Genomic DNA, 21,493 nt, shown 5'->3' with positions numbered 1-21,493 from the left:
TAGCAGGCAAGGACAAATACCCAGTGTTGGCCCACCCCAGACAAAATAGCCTAAGAAACTCCATCAACCCAGCCCTTCCAAATACACACACAATTTTCAGTTAATGAGGTCTCAGTGAGTGAGAGTGGCATGGAGTCATTTTGCAATATTTCTCCATCAGCCTCAGGAGTCTAGAGAAACCGTTGTTTAATTTCTTTCATTCACACAGAAGAAAACAGAAGAATGCACTACAACAATTTCAAATAAAGAAAACAAGAGGAGATAAAGTCAAATAATAAGCATAAGGAGGAAGATGGCTGTGGGCTTGTTAGAAAGTTAAACCTGCAATGGGAAAAATAGTAAAACATTGCTCAGATTAGTATTAAATAAAATAAGAAGAGGGAATAAGAGTTGGAAAATACTCATGGGTGCCAGAGTATTCTAAAATTGAAACCACCTCAGTATAAAACACTAGGGCTAGTTCTGCTGCCATTATTTAAGCAAATCTGCCAAAGAGCTTTGCTTGAATAAGGACAGAAGGACTGGGAATAGAGTAATGGGACCATGGGGAATTTAGATAGGTAATCCTGGAGTTAAATTTTACATCCAAGTTTATAAACCCTGAATAAAAAGCATTTTTAAATTCATTCCATACTTCTAAACCCTTCTTATAGCATTTCAATCTTGATGATTTTTATAGCACACATTTCTAGAGAGTCCTTAGGGCTGGAACTAATATCTACTTTTATGCCTGGCACACTGATGGTACTCCCTAATAATAATGAGTATGAGTTACTTAAGTGCACTTGCACTTTTCCATTCAAATCCAGCTCTGATAAAGGATATAGTTAATTCCTTTCTATAAAATACCTCTTTATTAATTACTCTTTTTAGCATTTAAACATAACATTTCCTTGTTTCAAGATTTCATGAGGTGTTTTTTTCAAATGTAGAGTTTTATAATTGGATTTAATATCTCTTCCAAAATCTAAACATGCTTTCTTTACAGGACCCAACTACTATAAATGATTTTGTTTCACATCTCAGCAACTTGGCCTTATGAAATCCTACTTCCTTCACTCTGGTATTCTTTGAGTCCCAATAACAACAGTTTTGTAGGTTCTGATATTTCACATCACACTTTTTGTTTAAAATTCCATGATGGCTGCAAACCTTCTGTCCTTGTCATTTTGCACCTACCTAGTGAAGAAATGTGGCACAGAGGAACTGAGCAGGCACCTAAGGGTTGAAGGATTTAATATTCCTCCAGAAAAAAAACAAACTATAGTTGAGAAGGGGCCGGGTGGATTAAAAGAGGAGATAATTTTTCCCTCTATTTTTCCCGTTGAATCCTAGGTAGGGTTACCAGGTAGACATCCCCCCCAAAGAACCGGACACACTTGATCGTGGACGGGTGAGCTGGGGGAGGGAGGCATCAGTTGGGAGGGGGGAGGGGCTGGCTGAGAGAAAGGAGGACAGGAGGCGGGGCGGGTCAGGAGCTGCGGGGCTGACCAGAAGGAAGGGGAGGCGGGAGGAAGGGGGGTGGGAAGCAGAGCTGGGGGGGGGGGGGAGATCAGATGTGGGGGGGGACTGGACGGGAGGAGGGGGGGCCGGAGGAAGGAGGGCAGGAAACAGAGCTGGTAGGGGGGGCGGTACAGCCGCTGGCCGCAGCCGGAGTCCAACAGGCTGCGCCCCTGGCAGGTACTCTCTCTAGTTGCTAGTAGAAGCCGGACGGGGGCAGGGCGAGTGGCTGGGAGCCACTCCCCCACCCGGCTTCTGCACGCAAACAGAGGCTCCCAGCTGAGAGGTGGGGCCGCGATTGGCGCTGGGAGCCTCTGGTTGTGTGCAGAAGCCAGGCGGGGGGAGTGGCTGGAAGTTCCAGCCACTGCCCCCGCTCCGCCCTGCCACACCCAGCTTTTGCACACGGCCACAGGGCTCCCAGCGCCAATTGTGGCCCTGCCTCCCAGTCACTCCCCCACTCCCGCCAGGCTTCCGTCCGGCACCCTGCCGGAAATTCAGAAAATACCGGACATTGCACATGGTCAGTATTTTCTGAATTTTTCTACCGGACAGAGGGCACAAATACCAGACTGTCTGGTAGAAAACCGGACACCTGGCAACCCTAATCCTAGGTCAGCTCAGAAGCTCTCCACCCTCCCCTTTAACTGCTCCCCTTGACAACTGCTTCCCCACTCAGTGCAGCATAGCAGGGAGCCAGCTGTTGTTTGAGCAGAGTCAAAGCTACTTAAAATACCTGATTTATTCTGTAAATCAAAGGCACAGAGAAAAAGGGTGGGAAAGGGAATATTATTCCCTATGTCTTGTGCATGCACTAAATAAAATGGCAGTCCTTCTGCTCTTCTGCAGCTGTACCCCTACCTGAAAACCAAGGCTCTTACCTTCCAAGACCACCATATAGCCAGCCCCATGTGGAGTGGTTGGATTTAGTAGCACACATGACACCCAATACAAGGGATAGCAAAGTGGCAACATTCCTTTTTTCTTGTGTAGCTACTGTGCTTCCAAAAGCTCCCATTGGGGAGGGGCACCTCTGCACCCCCATCTAGACTATGTTGCCAGGCAATAAGAATCCAATCCAATGTCCTTTAAAGTCAATAGAATGGCTGTGATGGAATTCAATGGGCTTGGGACTGGATCCAAACTGAGCCTGTAGTCTAACTGGAAACGTCAATGTTTCCACCATAGACCCACAACTAAAAAGACTGTTGGCCAAGATTCAGAATCTGTGAGAATGAGGAGTTGCAGTTGGAGAACTGGTGAAGGGCCCTACCCCTTAGACTGAGAGTCACATGAACTTTTAGATGTACAAGGAATGATGTAAATGACTATAAGTGGCAGGAAAAATAGCTTGAGGATGCAATTCTGACACCTGTAAGGCTCAATTAGAGACTGAAGCAATGACAAAGAAATGTGACTTTGTTGTATTTGCCTGAAGTGGAACAACTGGGGGTGAGACACATCTGGGATCCTTCAGTTGTTTAAAGTAGCCCACAGATGCAGCAATGGGGGGTTAATACAACATCAATCCTACAGAGAGACAGGGAAGTAATGCACTACACACCGAGGACCTTGAGAGGGAGAGAGCCAAAGCAACCATCTGGAAGGACTAGAAAATCTGAAAGAGTGAAATTTCTAAGTGTAGAGCCAGTGAAAAGGAAACGTGGTCTCTCCTGCATTTGGGGGCCAAATTCAGCAATCCCTACTCATGTGAATACTCCTTTTGGCTGATGGTGAGTAAATACTATTCACTGTGTAACTCAAGGCTGAAGAATATAGGTTAGTATGTTAGTGCATTAAATACTAGCATCAGAGGGTTTTTTTTCCTATACTGTTGCTGGCTGCTATACAGGCAGTCCCCGGGTTACGTACAAGATAGGGACTGTAGGTTTGTTCTTAAGTTGAATTTGTATGTAAGTCGGAACTGGTACATATTGTAGGGGAAACTCTAGCCAAACATTTCTCCAGAGCTCAGTTTTATTCTTCCACACCTCACTTCCCTCAGTCCTTTATTCTCAAGCTGAGGTGTCTGCTGAGAAAAGCCGCTCCGCGTCTCCCTGGTCTGCTGGGGGGGAGAGGCGCTAGCTTCGCGTCTCCCTGGTCTGCTGGGGGGAAGCAGCTAGTGCGGGGTTGTCTCACCCCGTTTGTAAGTAGGGATCCGATGTAAGTCGGATCCATGTAACCCGGGGACTGCCTGTACTTTGTTCCTTATTATTCTGACATTTGTTATTGTGTTGTCATTCTCTTTTCCTTTACACTGCTCTGTGGAACAAGAGTTTTCTAAAGCTAGAAGAAGTGATATTATTAGTAGTATTGTGTTGTTTCAGTATGCTGTACTTGGGACTAACATGAAACATTCAGAAGCCACAGCTGCCACAAAATGAAACTATGCCTCTCTTTTGGGGACATTAGCCACAAGAAGCATATTGCACAACTTCTCTCTAGACTGCACTGGCCTTCTGGTTGCTTCCAGGTGCAATTTAAACTCTTGATGTTGATCTACAAAGTCCTGTATGATTTGGGTGCTGGCTGAGTTTGTTTCCTAACGCGCTTCCACAGCAGTTCAGGTCTGCTTAGTGTCTAGATGCTCTGTCCCCAAACATTTCATTCTCACTGCCATATGAGCAATATTCCAGAACTGTTGCCTTCTTCAATACACAGCATAAAGCCCACATGTTTTCTCAGGCTTTTTTAGAGGGGTTTATTGTGTGATGTTAGAGTCTTTAAATGGGAGCTGTTAATATTTGGTCAGCTAATGTTCTATAATTTTTCAGTTTTCTACCATCCCCAGTTGTACCTGGAATAAACATCTAAAAAGCACTTACTAGTTTACTGTTAATATTAAAAGTTGAACAGTTGAGAAGTGAGGTGAATTTAGGAAGACTTTAAAACTCTTTGGGTTTTCATTTGGTTTTACAAAAAAAAAGTATGTATTGCATAGTGAACTCTTGGGAGAAAAATAAATGTAAAAAAATCAGTACTCCAGCCCCTTCAGATAAAATGTAAGAGCTCACAATACACATCTCCAAGGCACCTAAAAGTTCTCAAACAGGAACGTGAAAGATCAGATTTGGCATCACATTTCTAAGGCCAAAAATGGTAAAACAGAAAGTGAAAAAATACCTTTAAAAATCCTTCAGATCTTATTCATACATCATAAAGTACCAAAAGCAGTGTGAGAGTAACAAATAAAAAAATATTCTGAAGGCCAGCTTTATTAGTGGACTCTAATACTAGAACACACTTGATAAGTGGATTGAGAAGAAGCAGAAATAAAACTTCCCGTGTCCCTATTCCTATGGTTCAGGTTATTCATTTTTCTATGTCAATCTATTTTTTCCTACTTGATTGCTATTATTTAAATTTATCAATTATTGCACCATGTACATGCAATAGTCCCCCAACATATTAGTATTGCCACAAATTCAGCATTATAATTTCACTCTTCACTTAGATTAAATCTACGCTAGCACTTTACAGCCCTGTAACTTTATGATTCAGGGATGTGAAAAAAGATCCCGAGTGCACTATAAAGGACCAGCGTGAACCAAGCTACAGTGCTGGCAGCCATGCTCCCAGTGCTGTTAGCTACTCTCCTCATGGACGTGGTTTACATAGTGTGCTGGGAAATCTCCCTCCCAGTGCTTGTGCCATGGCCACACTTTCTGTTTAAAGTGCTGTCACCATGGGTCTAACTGTTAAGTGTATACAAAGCCTCAGGTAAAGGCTGGAAATACAAGCCCTTGATTAAATCTTCAGGGGCAGATTAACCTCATTTAAGAGTCAGCCCATATGGCCTAAGCTCTTTTGCTGTGCAAAGGCTGAAGGAGCAGGCCTAAATAGCTGTGGTAATTAGTAATTATTGTACAAAAAATATGGAAAATTTTCAGCAAGAACAGATTTAATAATATGTTTGAATTTTTTCAAATATTAAAATACCTTCTAATACTAAAAATGAAATGGCAAATAGAATTCAGGAGGCCAACTGTCAGTTTTCTGTCAAATAAAATATTATATACTGAACCAACATATACTGAACCAATGTGTGTTTTAAACTCAACATTACACACTCGGCCCCAAGTCTGCAAGCTGCTCGGCCCAGTGACACTAGTACTCTGTCTGGGGGCAGGAATCTATTGCATGACTAGGGCCTTAATAATTAAATACATCACCATGTTTCTGAATTCTCTAATGAAGTAATATTGCTGTTCTTTAATATATATTTAGTCCATACTAGGTCCAGTTCTATCCCCAGAGAAGTTAACCCAATTCAGCAATACTCCCAATAGCTTCAGTGGAAGCAGGATTGAGCTTGCTGCTATATAAATAAATGTCACCAATTATTGCAGTGTGTTCAACAATAAACATCATCATCAATTAAATACCATTATGTAGCCATAACATTACTTTAGCAGATAATGGTAAACAGCAGGCAGTGTAGAATAAATAATTTTTCAAACAAACTCTTGAGAAATATCATATTGGAAAATCTGCCCCAAATAAGAAGTTCATGAAATACTTAAAAAGCCTCTTTCGGTAGAATTTACATCATATAAAATCCTTAAAGGACAATGAGAACTGAGCTAATCTTCCTAAGACAAGTTTGTTGGCCTGATATAAGGACGTGATATTTATTTGACTGGTTGATTGGTTATATACATTGTGGACCTTGTTTATAAACTAATCATTTTCCATCAATTTATGTAAAGACTTTATTCATAGAAAAAATCATTTAAAACAGATATTATTGAATTGCTGAGACGGTATAATTCAACATCCAGAGTTTCACAACGAGTATAAATGGGTACAAAATTTTGCCTGTTATCATGATACTTACAAGAATTTTACAATAATATCTACAAATAAAGTCATTTTGCTGCTTCCTATCTAAGGACTCTTATACATCTACTGTAACAGCCTTTTAAAAAAAATTAAAGTTTTTACAACTGAGCCACAATCTATTATAGTTATAATTCTTTGAAATGTTTCTTATGAGATTTACCTGCTGGTGGCTTTATGAAAGGTGGTGGAATTAATGGTACAATAATGGGTACATTCCCATGATCCTTTGACCCTGCTGGTGAGTCTGAAAGTCCATTTCCTGTGGCAAGCCCTGGATAGCTTGTGTTTATATTGTATGGTGAAATAACACTGTCCTCAGGTAATTTTGGTTTTGGCAAAGAATTTTCTGTAAAACAAAAAGAACAAACCACACAGTATGGCAGAAGTGTTCCTTAGGTGCACTGACATTTTCACCAATCTGTTGATGTAATTTTTTTTTCTAAAACAAAAGAGAGCAAATAATAAAAATGAAAATATTTTCTCCACCAAAAGCCACTATCATGTTCCAGCAAAATAATATTTTGTCAAAAACTGCATTAAACTTGGCCGCACTATTTTAAAAAAAAATCAGGCTCTATTTCTTTTACAAAGCCTGAGTATTCCCAATGTATTCAATGACATCACACTCCACTGGCTTCTATATCAATTATTTTTATGGTAGTGAATTGTGATGTCACATTTGGAACTGTGGTGTCAGCAGATGAATTATGCAAAAGGAATAGACTGATTAAATACGAGAATCTCTTATTCTGCTCCAATAAGTAGTAATAATGTAAAAGGAGATAAAGAACCAAAAATTGAAATGAAAAAGATATTTGCTTAATTTTGTTATGATTGTAATTTTTTAATACAAAACCACACCTGAACTCTTATTTATAGGCATTTCTCTACAATACTTCACCTCACTAATTAATGGGATTTAATAGGATTCTAGAATAGCTCTTGCTCCTCTCAACAAAAGCAAAGTACTTTTTCCCCCTACAGATTCTGTGAGCCAAAGACTTCTACCTGGTACAGGTATTCAGCATCTTTGTTTATACTATAAAACATATGACTCGTATCATGTGTTTATAATATTACATATGATCCAGTCGGTTTTACATGGTGAGCTAAATGCTATACAAGCTTATTCTTAAAAAGTGGCACAAATTTAATTCCACATACACTGTGGCTATAGAAAATCCCATGAAAGATTCATTTATTAAAATTGTAAAATAAAAATAAAATTTTTTGGAGCACAGGAACAAGTTATTTTAAAGATGGTACTGTATACACACACTGTATTTTAAAAGGAGTACAAATACTAATTACTACATCAATAACAGTATACAACTAATGGCTGCAAACATTTAATGTCTATGCAAGTAAATTGTTTTAATCTTACCTCTAATTTTTTTTCCACCTTTTATCTAGCACCCTCTCCTCCAGTATTGAGCTCTTTGAATCCAGTACTCATAACACCACCCATTGAATACAATAATGCTGCATGCCTCCACAAAGAAATCCCAGAGACTGGTGCCCATATATGCAGCAAAATGATGCAGTTCAACAGTACAAAGCCTCTGTAATTTCCTCTCTTTTACCTCTGCTTTGAGAAATTCTTGTTGGATAAGTCAAGATCCAGCAATTTTCTACTCTTTTACTCTGAAGAAATGTTCTTCTTTTCACTGTGATTGCAATTCCCTATCCATCTGGTGTGGCTGAAGAGTCAAAAGGTAGCAACTGAACTGCTGAACAAAAAGACTGAATCCCAATGTTTAGATTTGAACAAATTCATACACAGTACATGAAGGACCAGGTATGCTGACCCCAAACAAACTCTGCCCCTTAATCCTTTCTAATGCACTTTCAGGAAATAATATAGTAAAGTAAAAAACATTATGAAGTAACCCTTTATAAATTCTGCTCATGGCTCTTCCATGCATTCTGAACATTCTAGTCGAACATCTGACCTTAACAAAAGCCTTAGCCCAACAATTTTGTCAGAAGAAAGGTTCATTAGACACAAACTGCAAAGAAAACATTTCCACATTTTCTTTTTGTTTTTTTTAAACTTGTTGCCAGCTCCTTAGAAACCTGAGTGCATGAGTTTCAATTGGTTCAAAAAAAATGTTACTGTTGGAGATAAATTAGTAAGAGCACATTAGCTGTTCTGTTGTTAAATGTTGCACACTTGTATTCTATTGCTTTCTGCTTACTGGTCTGCACTGTCAGAGATGTATATTTAAATCAGCCACGGAATAAGCAACAAAACATGAATCACAGTCCAAACCAATTCTGGCAGGCTGAGATAGTTAATCCTTCTTTGCATGAACAAAGGAACATTAAATGTCATTACCTTTGAGAACAGAAATGTGCTGCCGGCTCTCCCCATCTGCAGAGTAGTTCCTGAATTCAATATCTTCTCCATCTTTCAGTTCAACCTTATCATAACCATACCAGCCAAGGAGCTCATTCATAGTGTTTTCTGCAAAGTTCTGAAAGAGAAGAATTGCCTACTTATTTATGTAATCAATAATCATTTGGAACGAAGAGATGTATGCATAAATCAAATTCTATTTGCAGTGTACCACGAACTGCCAGGTTTGTTCCACCTCCTCCAGATTAATGTTCATTTTTCAAATCAAGTATATAAAATGCAAGCATTTAACTCTTAGTGATACACACAATTATGACAGATCATCATTTTACTGTAATTTAAAGAAAATAAGGAAAAAAATTATTATTTTTGTTCAGGAACTGGAAGCCAGTTACTTTTTAGAATATGTTAGTCACAAAAGTTTATCCCATGCTATCATAAAAAATGTAACATTACAGCAGAAAAACAAAGATATTTTCCAGTAATCAGTTTCACTATGTTACAGACATTTAAACTAAATTATTTATCTGGTACAGTACCTGATAGTGGGTAAGCACCAAATTGAATAAAATCACAATAAAATATTTTTAAAACTAAATTTGTTGAAAACCCCAAAAAGGCAGTATTGCTAGTGCATGAGAACCAGAAATAAAATTGTCTAGAAACAGAAACAAAATAAAGCCAGTTTACCCAAAATGTAGTCTGTATTAGATCCTGGTCCATGATCCTGCCCTGAAATGTAGCCTTGCAAATGCAGCCTTCCTTTACTTTCTACACTGCAGCTAAGAAAACACAGTCCTAAAAGAGTAACTTAACAGGATAGACTCCTGGTGCCGAACTCTGTCCTAACTTACACCCCAATTAATTTCAGTAGTGCCTGTGGATGATTTGTTGATTCACTCAATTTTTGTGTAATTTCTAATAGTTTATCAGGGAATATGTAAGCAACAGCTACATTAATGTATTCTTTACCTCTCAAAATGCATATAGATGTATACTACATAGAAATTAACTGCAGCCTTTAGGAATCAAGCCAAGATGATAGTAATGACCTATATCATCACAAAGGTTAAATAATTCTGGACCAACTGAACGAGCCTCATTTCACTATCCAAGCTCAGTAAAGTGCAAAAAGTAAACAGCGACATGCCTATTTCTAGTGACGTCAGCTACTCTTTTGCTATTAGTGTCAATGGAAGTAGGATTCAGTTCTTTGTTATTGGCGACATGAGTAAAGAATTTTTTACAAAATATTATTTTAAAGTCCCTTTGATTAAAAATAACTCTTAAAATTAATTAATTGTATTTATTTTTAGTAGTAGTAGTAGTAGTAGTAGTAGTATTGTTGTAGCACCTGAAGACCAGAGCTCCATTGTACAATGTGGTCCCTGTCTCAAAGAGCTTATAGTTAAAGTTTGCAAGCACCTTCATGGTTTTTTCCATGCTGCCCCTTCTGGAAGAGGGTCCCTGTAATCAGTCACAAAACACTTATCTTCCTTTGATTCTTTTCTTACAAGATTCTGTTTTTCCATGGTGACAAGTATCAGAAGGGTAGCCATGTCAGTTTGTATTCGCAAAAACAACAAGTAGTCTGGTGGCACCTTAAAGACTAACAAATTAGTTTGGGCATAAGCGTGTGTGGACAAAAACCCACTCTTATAAAGTGGGGATTTGCCCACAAAAGCTCATGCCCAAACCAGTATGTTAGTCTTGAAGGTGCCGCAGGACTCCTCATTATTTTTTCATTATGGCTACAAAAGAAATTAAAAATAGTTAGCCTGCATGTTTGCTGATACCGATGTCGATCATACTGACACACAGTCTCACTGTTTCCGTGTATTCCCTTGCCTGCTTGTATCCATCTGTAGTTTCTTGTCTTAGTTTGTGAGCACTTTGGAGAGTCTCTCTCTTTATGTTCTCTTTGGAGAGCATCTACCATAAAGCGAACTCGATCCATAGTTCTGAGGGCTACAGTACCATAATACAGATAAATAATAACCATAATAATAAAGTTTAAGACAGCATGCATATGATAAACAGCACGAGAGAACAAAGAGTTAATTCACAGCACAGCAGATGCCTAATCATTGTCAAGTTTTCTGTAGGCATCATGGTATGGGTGAGTTTTAAGTAGAAATGTAAAAGAGGATAATGTAGTGACCTTGTGGATTTTACAGGAGTAGCATGCTCCCATGCATGATGGTGCTTATCTAAAAATCCAAGGGGCAGACAAGGATGAAGCAAATGTGGGTTTATGATGTCTGTAGCGCATGTAAGAAATGATAGTTTAGATGAGAATAAACCATAGTGGCCTTGTACTGAAGACATGTACATGTACATTTGTGCTTGATGCAAGACAGAAGGGGAAGCCAGTATAGGGATGCAAAGAGGTGGGTAACATGGTCAAAGTGATGAGCCACAAAATATTATTTTTGATGCAGCAGCAAGATGTAGGTACAGCGAGGACTAATCTATAGTAGATGGTGGATCAACACTGCAACAATCAATCCACCAGTGGTCAATATATCATGTCTGCTCAGATGCGATAAATTGACCTTCTAGCACTCTCCCATCAACTCTGTACTTCACCAGGATGAGAAGAGAAACCAGAGTTGACTGGAGAGCAGCCTCCACCGATCGCACCACGTAGAAGACACAGTGGTAAGTACGTTGACCTCAACTACACTTAAAAAACAACAAATGGTCTGGTAGCACTTTATAGACTAACAAAACATGCAGATGGTGTCATAAGCTTTCGTGGGCACAGCCCACTTCTTTAGATGACCGGTCATCTGAAGAAGTGGGCTGTGCCCACAAAAGCTCATGATACCATCTACATGTTTTGTTAGTCTGTACAGGGTAAACTTAAAAAACAACAAATGGTCTGGTAGCACTTTATAGGCTAACTCGGCTACCCCCAAAGCTTTTCAACTACACTATTTTTGTAGTTGAAATTGCATCACTTAGATCAACTTGAGGGTATAGTATAGACTAAGCCTGGGATGTGTGAGTCTAGAAAGAGGGTGGAGTTAAAGATGGCACCTTGTTTATAGGTAGGGCCCTACCAAATTAACAGCCAAAAAGGATAGCAATACTGCAACTCCCAAACAATAACTAAGGGATATTAAATATTGGTTAATTGAATAATCGAGTAACCTCATGAATTCTTATTGGTTAGTCAACTATTCTATAGTCCCTGGGGGTGGGGCCAGCAGCAGCGCAGGATGCCAGGTGGGAGCTAGTCCACGAGGAGAGCCAGTTTAAAAAACAAGCTCCTCTGGCAGACTGGCTGTTTGTCTCCCTGTGCTGCCTCTCTACCTAAGTGACAGAGAGGAGGAGGCAGTGGTACCTAAATGAAAGTGACTAAGAAAGTAGCAAGAGAAAGGATTTGGGGGAAGAATCAAAGCTTCTGTTTTGCCCAGGTTAAACCGGAGTTGAATTCTCAGAGACACGTGCCCAACAGAAAGTCGAAAAGTCAACATCGTAAAAAATGGGTTATGCTGAGTGCCAAACCTTTGAATGCCTTACTGAGTGAGTGGGGAACAAAATGACATATGAAAATCAATGTTGATCAATGCAATGTAATTCACTTGGGAAAACATAATCCCAGCTACACATGCAAAATCATAGAATCATAGAATAATAGGACTGGAAGGGACCTCAAGAGGTCATCGAGTCCAGCCCCCCGCTCCCAAGGCAGGACCAAGCTCCGTCTACACCATCCCTGACAGATGTCTATCTAACCTGTTCTTAAATATCTCCAGAGAGGGAGATTCCACCACCTCCCTTGGCAAATGCGGGAGTCTAAATTTGTTACCACTCAGGAAAGAGATCTTTGAATCATTGAGACAGTTCTCTGAAAACATCCACTCAATGTGAAGTGGTAGTTAAAAGCACTAACAGATTGTTAGGATAGGTCTACACTGTGGAGGGGGGACGGTTTCGAAGAAGGCATGCAAATTGTGCTCGCATTTGCATATCTTCTTCCGATTTTTTTTCCGGAAGAGGATTTTCCAATATTTGGCCCGTCTACACAGGGCCAAATGTCAGGAAAAAGCTCTCTTTTGGAAGCCCCCTGTACACCTCGTTTTACAAGGAATAAGGGGGCTTCTGAAAGAGGGTTTTCTTCCAGTATTTTGCTCCGTGTAGATGGGCCAAATATTGGAAAATCCTCTTCTGGAAAAAAAAATTGGAAGATATGCAAATGTGAGTGCAATTTGCATACCTTCTTTGAGAACCCCCCCCGCCCACAGTGTAGCTGTACTCTTAGGGACCATTAGGAAAGGGATAGATAATCAGACAGAAAATATCATAATGCCAATATAAAAATTCATGATATGCCCACACCTTTAGTACTGCATGCAGTTCTGGTCCTCCCATCTCATAAAATATATATTAGAGTTAGAAAAGAAAAGATTAACAACAATGCTTAAGGGGCGAGATTAGTGAGGAAAGATTAAAAAGACTAGAACTTTTCAGCTTGCAAAAGATATAACTAAGAAGGGATACAGTAGTAGTCTATAAAACCGTGATTGTTGTGTAGAGAAAGTGAATAAGGAAGTGCTAGTTACTCCTTTACCCAACACAAGAACCGGGGATGACCCACTGAAACTAATATGCAGCATGTTTAAAACTAACAAAAGAGATATTCACACAATGGACAGTCAACCTGTAGAATTAGTTACTATGGGATGTTCAGAAGACCAAAACTATACAAAGTTTCAAGAAAGAGCTAGATAAGTCCATGGAGGATAGGGCCACCAATGGCTATTAGTCAAAATGGTCAGGGATGAAACCACATGATCTGGGTGTCCCTAGACTTTGATTTCTAGAAACTGGTAGTGGAAAGCAGATGACAGGGGATCACTCAATGATTGTCTATTCTGTTAATTCCCTCTAAAGCACCTGGCATGGCTACTGTCAGAAGACAAGATACTGTGTTAGATGGACCATTGGTCTGACTCAGTTCTTATATTCTTCTGCACTGGAAAAACCACAATATGGGCTGGGGTATGTTATAGAGATATTAAAATGCAGGTATTTCACTCATCAAGTAGTTGATAAAAATTCTATCAACTACTCAATTAGTCGATAAGCAGCCCAGCTCATTTCTGGCTCACGCTGGGTGCAGGACCAAACCCCACTGCAGCTCAGCAATTTAAAAGGCAGGAGGAGCCAGACAGCATTTTGTATGTTTGCTTAGCTGCTCAGCCAGTAAGCCAAACTCTATGGTCCCATTGAGGAGGGTTTGGATTGTTCTAAAGGGTCTTATGCAAGTTCTCTGGTCCAGAATGTCATACATTAATCAATTAGGTCCCTATTATGCAATAACAGCATGAACCCCAAAGATAATGTGAAGGCTTACTGAACCCCAATGGAGTTTTGTGCAGGTACACATCACTGTGCTAGCAAATTTGATTGTAAGACTGGGGCCTTAGACGTCACAAAGCCCTGTGAGATGGGAAATCATGCTAATATTTATATTACATATAGGTAAATTAAGATACAGGGTGACTGGTTATAACATGATCATGCAATACATTAATGATAGAGCTGAAAGTAAGAACTCAGAACTCCTGACCTCTTCCATACTTGGACCACTAGACAACCCTCTTTTTTTGTACATATCATGATCAATATGTCTATTATCCCAAATTGATGATAATCTCTTAAACTGTACTTGCTAGTGTATTGACAGAGTCACTTAAATTCCACAAAAATCTCCTGGAATATGCTAGCGAACAATGCAGGTATCCGGCTGTATGCTATCACATCTGTTTAACTGCCATGAAATTCACTAAAGTTTGCAACAGACTCATCTTTGCCAAACAAATTGGCCTTAAAATGATGTAGAATTCAGAGACCCTTGATTATGTAATAACAATGCCATTGTCTTTAGCTTCATATACATCTTTCTTTTTTGCCCCATCAGTCCAACCCACATACTGCAATTCTACAGTGTGGTTTGATTGCATGTTCTAATGGGATCATTTCTTTATTCATGTACTACACAGAAATACCCTCCTGCCTCCCTCTTCAGCAACTGTATCATTATGTTAGATTGTAATTTGAAGTGAATTTACTTCTCATTCATAGGAAAGGGGAAGAAGATTTTGTGGATTTGACTGTGATTTCTTTTATGAAACTAATGATAAGATTTCTGTTGCCTCATATCTCCATTAACACTGATTGCCTTTACATGACTGATTTCATTGTAATCACATACTTAAGCTTTGACCTTACTTCACAAAGTTTTCCCAAATTTTTACTTATCAATATATTTTAAAACAAAATGTTGTTTTTCCTTCAATTTCTATTCTCTCCTTCACTATGAATCTCATTCACAGGAGCAGGCCTAGCTTCATAGAGACAGGCCTGGCAAAGACAGAGGCAGGAAATACAAAAGAGAATGTGTCTGTCAGATGAATTTTCTCCTAGGTTTTATGGTAGAAGGTTTATTTCACAGTTTGAAGAAGCTAAGTGGCTCCATTCCATATCCTTGCATGAGTGACACACCATGTATACAGCACTGAGGATTCACCTCAGGTATATAAAGGACATTAAAATGTAGGCATATTCACAACATGAACTTGATCAGTATTTTTCCTATTCCAATCTGCTCATTTACATTGTCACCATTTTGGATGTTATGCATACATACTGTTGCTGTTGTTCTTTACTGTCTTATTTTTTCTTCACCCAGCCACCCCTTTATTCATGTTGAAAGGTGGGCATAGTGCCCATGTTTTGTATAAACAGTTAATATATAGACTTGTTACTCCATTAAAGAGGATTGGTGCAAATCTCTCCTGCGGGTATTACAATTTGCCCTGTAGACTTATCATACATATACATCCATGAAAACAGTATAGTAACAGTACCCTAGAATAGTACAATTGATAAAGAGTGAATGTTTTTACCTTTGCAAACACATTTTTTGATTTTTAGTAGGGAAGGGAAAAGTTTCCTGGAACCTTTTTAACCTTTTACACTATCCCTGGTTCATTTCAGATGCTATCAGTGCTGCAGTGTCTGTTACATTTTGACACTGGTCCTTTTAAATACCAAATGGGGAATATTAAAACACTAAACAGAAGAATCTTTTTATGAGTTTACTATTAAACTGTAACATATGGGTCTGTCTTAACCTTTAGACATCAGGAATGAAACCAAATTCTATGTATAAATTACTTATTGAGAATATTTACAGATGATAAACTCCTAAGGCACATGGAAGCAGCTTTGTGAAATTATAATACAGATTAATCGCTCACTTTGTAATTTACAAAGAATCTAAACACGTACATAAATTAAATCTTGTTTGTTTACCAAAGCTTCCAGCACACTGTGCTTGATGTAATCATTTTAATTTATTCTAGCAAATTTACCAAAATATATTTCTAATTACCTTTTTCATAGTCTTAAGTTTTCCTGCTACCCCTGTTAGCATAGCACATGAAAGTAAGTGTGGGCAGAGAAAATATTGGGGGGGGGGGGGGGGGGCAGTAAATGAATGTGGTATAGAGCTATGACAAATCTTTAGAGACTATTGTATTGATTAGGCTGTAACAATAGTTTTTAAAAGTGTCAGATTGGTACTTTTCAGTGACTATTATGAATAATACAACATGTATTCTATTCAGGAATATAATGTAATGAAGGCAAAGTAATAAATTACACTGACTTAGTTTAAGAATAACAATTTATTGTTTTCTACTTGGCATATGAACATCCATCTCTGAAGATAAGTATAATCTGAGAAAAAAGGAGAATATAAGAAAGGACAGAAAAATAAATTAGAGAAAAGAGAGAAAGAGAGAGCCTGTGAAGGTCATAGTGAAACAAAACACTTCTATCTGAATATTTTAATTGAAATGTAATACAGGGAAACTATGCAGAGTCATGTATTTTTTGCACACAATGTTGTATCAAATTTAAATTTGTTACAACCGCCATGTACATTGGGCTATGGATAACAAAAATGTAACTTAATATCTGGCATAATGAAATAGCAAGCAACATGAGTTTCCAATCATATTAAAACTGAGTTGGAAGTGACAGTACTTGATGCAACCTATGAAAACCGAGCAGTTTGGGTTAGTGATCATTCTTGAATAAATATGTGACTGTATCAAACGGCAAATCATGAAGGAAGTCTTTGTGATGAGGTAATTTTATTGCTCATTCATAGTGCCTAGCATTTGCTGAACTTAAAATAGACACTTGTACCAATGGCCTTTTTATTACCCAAAGAAAAAAAATCACACATACACACCAGTCCTTTTTTCCTTTCTGCTAGCAAAGGGAAGCAATTTGATCCAACGTGGGCTGAAACCTGAGTAGGTCACTGTATACCATGATAAAATTCCCTAATCCCTGAGCCAAATTTCCCTGAGGGGGCCCTCCTACTACTCCTTCACTTTCCAAGCTGACTTTTCCATTCCCTCTCTCGTCTTTTCCTCCCCTTCATCTCTTTCATTTCCCCTACCTTGAAGCCTTGATATCTGATCTGCTGCTGGCACTCAGGTTACAGTTTTTACAGCTTAGGCTGTCTATTGCTGTATACATTCCTTTCTTTCTACTCTGCCGTGATTACTTACCAGAGCTTATTTTACACTGGTCCAGATGAAAGCAGTTCAGATGAAGGAAAACAGTCAGGCTGTTTGAACATTACAGATATGAACCTACAAAAGGGCACATTGTACTCTCTATGACATTTTGTTGCACAGATTTTATACAGTGTAACCAATATATGTTATTGTACTCTTAATATTTATGAAAAATAACCTAGAACAGATTTGTATTAAATGCAAAAATATATAAAAAAGGCAAGGTTTCCTTCTACAATTTTTAGCATTCTAAATAGCACAAATATACAAAGGTCTAAATTTTTTTTCTTTGATTATAATTAGACTATTGTAAGAATCAACTGCTGTTACTATAAATAGGGTCTCCTAGTTCATAATTTACACTATTAGGTGATCTGTGCTTTGTGAAAGTTACTGCCAACATTTAACATTTACCTCACCCAGCTCAGAAAAAATATCTGCTCTAAATTCCAATATATCAGCATGCAAACTGATTTAATTATTAATACAGTTAAAATCCTCAGGTTTGTAATATTAACCAGTTAGCAATGACTACAAAAGAGAAACTCTCTACATCAAAGTTAATTCCAATACTTAATACTAAAGCAATAGTTTAAAACTGTGTAATTTTTCTCTTTTACACAATGTTGTTTTTGTTTCTTCCTCACCATTTCAGACAAACATCTGTTATACTGCAGAAGAACAACTATCTCCCAAACCGCTGAGTATGCCTGCAGCCAAAGTAAACAAAACAAACCCAGAGGATCCAGCACAGTCAGCCTTTATATCCAGCCAGGATAACATTTCACATGTTTTGATTAAAATTAGCTAATTTGTAATTTTAGATCCTATGAAACTTAAAAACAGTTCTCCATATATACTGCATTAAGTGGTGTTTTAAGATGTGATAGATTTGAACAGCCCCCAAAACTATGTGATGATGAGGAGCAATTACTGTTATTATCCAACACTTTTAGAAAGTCCTATCCAAAAATAGGAAGCATCACAAATCTCTCAAAGAAATAACAATGTTATCTTGGGATGAGGTCTAGAGTGGCTTGCTTTGGATATCAGTGGTAACTCTTTATTATCAGTTAGCCCTTACTTTGTTCATACCACTAATATTGCCCTGATCCACATTTCCAGTTCTGATGAGACACGATCAGTACCAAACAACATGGAAAAGAAAATCCCCACCTTAATCTTTAAAGAATACTTAGTCAAATTAGTAGTGCAGTTTGGGTATTGAAGGGGAAATGTATATAGCATTCCCCTTTGATACTTGGTGAAGATCAATGATATATTATAAAATGTCTTGTTAATAGGTACTTTCTTATATATATCTATATAGAATGACACCTATAATGACATTTTCAAAGCAATATTCCAGTGACATTCGGTTTTAGTGTAAATTAAATAATGACAATTTTATTATGTGTGTGTGTGTGTGTGTGTGTGTGTGTATATATATATAAATATAAAAGATACACATCTCATTGTTTTAATTTATACTTGCATTTTTTAAAATAAAGTTCAGCAGAAGTCCCCCTGCAATACTTGCTATTTGTGTATGACTCATAGGAAAAATATATCAGAGGTATAAAATAAATACAGGTAAGGGAATAGATTTGGAAAATAAAGCCATTAAATAGGGCCAATCCAACCTAGAAAAGCGACCTAATAATAAAAGAAGTCCTGAAATGTGTTTTTGGGCAATCGCTCCAATTCTAACAGCTGGAGGGACAGCCTCCAGCGCTACCTCTGGAACACAGCTGGACTGGCAGTTTCCTATCAGATAGGAATAGACTCCAAACAATAAATAGACCATCAACAACAGCCTTCGGACAGCTCTTTCAGCAGCACCTTTGCTGCTTTGATTAACTGCGAAGTGAGACGTGTAGAACAGAGGAGGCAAGGAAGAGAGGGGGAAAAGAGAGTCCCTGTCTCTAAGTCCAAAAATGATGTGCAGCTCAGACCATAACATTTCACTTTGACATTTTAATTACACGGTTGCAGCTGGCTACTGAAAAAGGAGAGAAAGCCAGTGTTGAAAAGCCCTCCCTCCGTCCCCAACTTCACAGCTTTCAGGCTAACCTGAGAGCATTATATTAGAAAATGCACCAAGGAGCTTAAAATCCCAAGGAGGGAGAGGGTTTAAAACAAAAACAAAAAGCCCCAAGCAATCAAAGGCGGGCAATGAGCTGGCTTTGCTGCCTGTGAATTCGGCTCTGTTTTCAGCCCAGGAGGCGGAGTTGAGACATTCAGTGCATCCTACCCCCCAAAAATGACAAGAGATCCTTTCTTATTTCACTGCCCTGCCCGGTGGAGTGTGTGTGTGTGTGTGTGTGTATAGAGGCGCCCCCCCCCCCATGCCTCCCCCATCACAGGCACATACCTTCATCTCCTCGTTGATCTCCCTTTTCACCGGGTGAGCCGGCTTCCTGCTTCTTTTATTTTCGGGAGGTCTCCCTTCTTTCTCCATTTCTGCCATTTTTTGTGTCTGGCTGGTGGAGATGAAATGGCTGCTGGTGCCGTGGGGGGGTTGGGAAGCCGAAGTGGGGAGGGAGGGGCGGCCGGGATGATGGGGGTGGGGGGTCGCTGCCTCAGCGGTGGAAGCCGGCGGGAGGGAGGGTCGGAGGCGAGAGCGGCGCGGGGAGGGCCGGGGATGCGGGGGGATGCCCGCTGGAGTCAGCCATCTTCCGCCGCCCCGGCTGCTGCTGCCTGCATGGGCGAGCGAGGGGAGGGCGAGCCCGGCCGGCTGCGAGCGCTCGGAGAGGCAGGGAGTGGGAGCGCGCCAGCCAGCCAGCCCCGCTCCTTCTGGAGCCGAGGGGGTGGCAGGCGAGGGGGGTAGGACGGCCCCCGGCTCCGGCAGCGGGCGGGGCTTGCACGGCCGCCGAATCCGCCGCGGCTCCGGCTCTGGGGGCTCCTCTCGCCTCCCTGCTCAGCAGCAGCAGCCGCCCCACCCCCCTACCCCCGCCCGCCCGGCGCTCACACCCACGCGGCAGGGGGCGCCCGCCCATCCTCCCCCGCCGGGCTCCGGCCAGAGCCCCGCGGGCCGGGCCGCCGCCGGGTCAGGGAGCGCAGCGCCGAGGGGGGGACGTGGCCTCGGAGCGGCTGGGCCGGGAGATGCTGCTTGTGCCTTCTCCCCCTGCCCCAGCCCAGGGCCGGCTCCTGCCCGGCTGGGCGATGGCACCGCGGTCAGGGCAGCGCGGGAGGCCTGGCCGTGCGGCACACGCGCTGCAGCCCCAGCATCTCTCTCGGGGCGGAGAAACGCCTCCTCGCCGCTGGGCTGCCTGTTACCCGACCCCTGAAGGAAGGGCTGGTGTCTCTCGCAAATCCCCGCGTTCCTAAGCCCTCTCCTCTGCCCCGCTGCAGAACAGTCCCGTCCTCCCCGGGTCTAGCCAGCCCCTTTAGGTGAACTCAGGGCACTGGGCTGGTTTGAAAGCGGCTACACGATTTCTTTTGAACGAGCTGCCATTCACTTTGTGATTCCCCCCCTCCTTCCTCCTCCTCAACTTCCACACCTAGGTATCTAACGCTGGGTTCTCTGAGAAGCTGTCTCTGTCATGAAAAGGGTTGATTACCTCTGTTGGGTTTTTTTTTTCTTCTTTTTTATCTGTGCCTAGGAAATGAGAATGAATGGTAGGAGAGGAGGTACTTGAGAAATGAGGTGCTGAATTACGGTACACACTGTGGGGGTTACAATTGATTCTTCTCGGGTTGTGCTTTCCTACTCCTTGGCAGTTCATAATTACCTGATACAATACGATATGGGGGTGTCCATTGTTCCATAAGTCAAAATTGTAATTGTAAAGAATTTTTCATTATGACTGCGGTACAGCTTCAAATTACACATTTTTAAAATATATTTGAAAGCTAAAATGTGTTCTGTATGCATATGAGTAGGCTCTCCATAAAATGTCTGTTTAGCCTGTCAAAGCTAAGTTCATTTTGTATGTTACAAATGTCTAATTTACATGTTTTATTTCTTAAGCTTAAATCACTGACATTTGGGAGTTTAAAAAGTTTAGTAGAACTCTTTTTCTCCCTTTGTGACTAGAATAAGTCATGCTTTTACTCTGTTCAGATTGCAAAGTGGTTAGAGACATAGAGCCTCTGTTGTTTGTTTGTTCTGCAGTTCTGGAAATACGAAGAATTTGAGATTTAAAATACTTTTGGCTTGTTAATGGAAGAGTAATCACCAAAA

The 21,493-nt window shown here is 40.2% G+C and overlaps 1 protein-coding gene across 3 annotated transcripts in view; it reads right to left on the bottom strand.

The window, feature by feature from the left end:
* SOBP (sine oculis binding protein homolog) overlaps positions 1 to 20,537 on the bottom strand; it is a 145,261-nt gene extending 124,724 nt beyond the window's left edge. For 2 of the 3 annotated variants that reach the window (XR_012902619.2, XM_006123169.3), the window contains exons 1-3: positions 19,682 to 20,535; positions 8,678 to 8,816; positions 6,500 to 6,685 (exon numbers count right to left, since the gene is read on the bottom strand). Coding sequence is in view for 2 of the 3 variants with exons in the window: in XM_006123169.3 (XP_006123231.1) it covers positions 6,500 to 6,685; positions 8,678 to 8,816; positions 19,682 to 19,777 (421 nt within the window). In the remaining variant the exon portion in view is untranslated. Of the gene's footprint in view, positions 1 to 6,499; positions 6,686 to 8,677; positions 8,817 to 19,681 lie in introns of all 3 variants that reach the window. The other variant, XM_006123170.3, reaches the window with a different exon arrangement.
* Positions 20,538 to 21,493: the final 956 nt, after the last annotated feature.

The sequence above is a fragment of the Pelodiscus sinensis genome, chromosome 3 (assembly GCF_052426305.1).
Source record: "Pelodiscus sinensis isolate ZL-2025 chromosome 3, ASM5242630v1, whole genome shotgun sequence".
NCBI lineage: Eukaryota > Metazoa > Chordata > Testudines > Trionychidae > Pelodiscus > Pelodiscus sinensis.
The sequence above is the reverse complement of the archived record's forward strand: the minus strand, read 5'-3'. Positions and strand labels throughout refer to the sequence as shown.